The sequence below is a fragment of the Diachasma alloeum genome, unplaced genomic scaffold (assembly GCF_001412515.2).
Source record: "Diachasma alloeum isolate Michigan unplaced genomic scaffold, Dall2.0 Dall_scaffold_00660, whole genome shotgun sequence".
NCBI classification, from domain to species: Eukaryota; Metazoa; Arthropoda; class Insecta; order Hymenoptera; family Braconidae; genus Diachasma; species Diachasma alloeum.
In genome coordinates, this window is record NW_021680792.1 from 2,064 (window position 1) to 5,778 (window position 3,715).

The 3,715-nt window shown below is 53.5% G+C and overlaps 1 protein-coding gene across 1 annotated transcript; it reads right to left on the bottom strand.

The window, feature by feature from the left end:
- Window positions 1-1,840: 1,840 nt before the first annotated feature.
- On the bottom strand, window positions 1,841-2,812 carry LOC107044013. The gene has a single exon (XM_015265740.1). The coding sequence runs from the start codon at window positions 2,810-2,812 to the stop codon at window positions 1,841-1,843; it is 972 nt and encodes a 323-aa protein (XP_015121226.1).
- Between the last annotated feature and the right edge of the window lie 903 nt (window positions 2,813-3,715).

Consider the following 3,715-nt stretch of genomic DNA (forward strand, 5'->3'; position numbering starts at 1 on the left):
CTGGTAGCGCTCGGCGAATCTGACGCGTCTTCCTGAGCGCGTTGTCGGGGGTGTCGTTGCTGGTGGTGGTGGCTGCACTGGCTGCGATGGTACCTCAGGCTCGGGAGTAGGTGTCCTTGGGCTGGGGTGCTGAAAGCCTGGCTCGTCATCAGCGATGACGTAAGCCGGTTTCAGCCTGTCAATGGAGACGTTTACGTCCTTGCCCTTGATGTGGACGATGAACGCCTTCGAATTACGTCGGATGAGNGAACGCCTTCGGATTACGTCGGATGACCTTGAAGGGTCCCTGGTATGGCATCTGGAGAGGGCCCTTGGGTGCGTCATGCCGGACGAAGACTTGCTCTGCTGTGGCCAGGTCCTTGAACACGAAGGTTTTGTGTTCTCCGTGGCGTTTGACCTTGGCGGGGCGCAAGTTGGAGAAATGCTGGCGGAGCTCCTTGACGTAGTCAGCCGGGTCGTCCTGATGGCTGACTCCTCTGGGGGCGAGAAACTCTCCAGGTAGGCGTAGGGGTTCGCCGTAAGCCAGTTCGGCTGCTGATGCCTGGAGATCCTCCTTCCAGGCTGCTCTGATGCCCAAGAGAACGGTGGAAAGCACCTCTGTCCACCTGGCTTTGTCGTGGCACTTGATGGCTGCCTTGAGCTGTCGGTGGAGGCGCTCGACCATGCCGTTGGCTGCTGGGTGGTAGGCAGTTGTCCTCAAGTGAGTCGTACCTGCCAAGCTGTTGAGATGCTTGAACAGATGTGACTCAAATTGCCGCCCTTGATCGGTGGTGATACGAAGGGGAATACCGAAGCGGCATATCCACCCCTCGTAGAAGGCTCTGGCAACAGTGTGAGCTTCCTGGTCCTCCAGTGGGAATGCCTCAGGCCATCGGGAGAAGCGGTCGACGCATGTGAGGCAGTATCGACGGCCCTCCGAGCTGGAGAGGATGATGAGGTCCATGTGGACGTACTCGAACCGAGATGATGGTGGTGCGAACGATTCCACTGGAGCTGACACGTGACGTGTAACTTTGGCTTGCTGACACTGGATGCACGAGCGAGCCCACTCGCGACAGTCTGCCTTGATGGATGGCCAAACGTAGCGTTGAGTCGCCAGTTTAACTGATGCGTTGATCCCTGGGTGAGCCAGACTGTGGATGGTGTTGAAGGCTGCTTTGCGGAATGGTGGTGTCAGGAATGGCCTTGGTGATGATGATGACGTATCACAGAAGACAGCTACGNGGTCGAGCAGTGCCAAGTTGAACCATGATGTGGAATTCCTTCTTGGCATCTGCGAGTCGGTCCGGAGCCAGTCGTCTGGGTTTGCTGTTGACCGGTGGTCCTGGTGTGGTCTGGATGTGATGCTTGGTGTTGTGCTGCGGAGGTTTACCCATCCCGTCTGGTCTGGTGAGGTTGGGGAACTGTTGGAGAAGCTCGTGGTACTGCGATGTGCCTGTCACCGTCTTGATACTCGGCAAGTCAACAGCTTCGACTTGACCGAGTGAGGTGAGTGAGGTGAGAGAGTCCACGAGCCTTCCGTTGCGTAGATCCACCATCAGTCCGTAGTGGAACAGGAAGTCCGCTCCGATGATGGGCTTGGAGACATCAGCGATGACGAAACGCCAAGGAAACGTCCGCCGAAGTCTCAGGTTAAGTGCGATGTTGATGGTGCCGTAGGTAGGGATGACTGTGCCGTTCGCCGCCGATAGCTCGTATGTGGATTTACGCTGTGGCCCACGCACAAGTCGCCGCGGGAAAACGCACAGGTCTGCTCCGGTGTCGATCAGGAAGCGCACCTTGGTCTCCTGGTCGGTGATGAAGAGGCGGCGGGTCGTTGATCTTGAGTCACTAGCCGCCATTAGTGACTGCTTGTCCCGTTTCCCAAAGCAGTGGAGTTGCACGGCTGCGTGCAGGTCCTGCCGTTGGGGCCAAACTTCCAGTGGTACCAGCAGGGGCCGTTGATCCCATCCTGCCGGTGCTGAGAACGTGACCTGGATCTGCCACGTCTGAATCCCCGTCCTGGAGGTCCCCCGTCAGCTCTGCTCAACCGTTTGAGGCTCTCGATTTCGCCTCGCATCGAGTTGAGTTTCTCGTCGAGGGTGAGGGAGAGTTGGGAGAGCTTGAGACTCAGGAGTGCCTCGATGCTGTGGACAGATGTCTCGGCGATCTGTGGGGCGACTGCTGGGATCCTTGGCTTTAGGATCTGGATGGTCTTGTCGGCGAGTTCTGCGGCGTCCTCAAGACTGGCGTTGCGTTGTGTGACCAACAATGCTTGGATGTCAGCTGGAAGGCGTGTGACCCACAGTGTCCGGAGAGTGTCGTCGGGGAAGCTGGATCCTGCCAGGCTCTTAAGGTGGCGCAGAAACTGAGACGGTTTCATGTCTCCCATCTGTGCGCTCTCCAGGAGTCTCCTTGTTTTCTCTTCCTGAGACGAGCTGAGGCGTTTTATTAGCTCCGTCTTCAGGTGTGTGTATGGGTTGTCGGCTGGAGGGTCCAGGATAATGTCTCTCACCTCGACGGCGTGCTTCGACTTGGAGAGCTTGCCGCATATGTGTCCGAACTTGGTCGCCTCGGAGGTGATGCCGGCCGCATGAAAACCGCGGTCGGCGATACTGAAAAATAGCTCTGGATCCTCTGGGGTGAACTCTCCTAGCTGGAGAGCTACCCGGCTGATCTGCGCCATTCCCTCTACCAAGAGGTTCTGCTGCTGTTCTGGAGTCATTGCTGGCTGCGATGGAGGTGAGACGGGGTTGGCCGAGTCAAATAGAGCTGCTGGTGGCACGTTCTGCTGCTGCTGCTGTAGTGAACCGTCGCCTCGCTCCAAGATCATCGGGTCCTCTGCGTTGCTGACTGCTCGATGTCCACGATTCCAATTTCTGATCACGTCGGGGTCACTGATTTGTGGAGGTGAGCAGGTTATTAAATGACAACTCCAGAGATCCAACGTTGAGCGAAATATATTTGAGTTTTTAAACGTTAATATTTACAAGAGTGGAGAGTTAGTCGTAAGAAGACTTGTCCTCTCTGTTGATGTGTTGTCCAGTGGTTGAGCGATGAGTGAATGTCGAGTGAATGATTGACTGATGATGAGTGTGGAAAGTGTGCGGTATTTAAGCAGAGTGCAAGGATGTGATTGGTGGAAAATTTGGAGAAGGGATGAGTAAAATCCTGGCTTCCGATTGGTTCGGCGCTGTAAGTTCCCGCCGGTGAGCTGTGATTGGCTCGGGGGTCCCGGCAGGGAAATTTCCGTCGTGACGTCACGGGCACCAGTCAGGCGGACGAGGGATTATGGATGCCAGGTGATGATGAGGGATTAGGACGCATGGAGGATTATGGCAATAAACGGGTCATGAAGTTTGTGGTACGGAAATGGATTTTTAATGTGGGAATTGGCCCAATGTCTCGACAGGAAAATTGGGGAATTGGCCCAATGTCTAAAGAGAAAAATTGAGTGTGTGTATGTGTGTGCGTGTCTGAATGACAGAGATGTAGTGGAGACACAGTCACCACAATAATTTAAATATTGGAGGAAGAGTTGAATTGTACTGATATATTTATGAAAAAATTACTTAAATATAGAAAAGAATCGTTAAATTGTATTATTCAAAAATTATTAAACAAAGAAGGACTATCAAAATTGCATACACTCAATTCAATTTTCATTATGTTTTTTTCATTGATTTATTAATGAATAAATACACTGTCAGCTATCATTATTGATTGAGAATATTTA

Bases quoted from the DNA above. Each gene is read 5' to 3' on its own strand.
- LOC107044013 (XM_015265740.1), bottom strand. From the start codon at position 2,812: ATGATCTTGGAGCGAGGCGACGGTTCACTACAGCAGCAGCAGCAGAAC.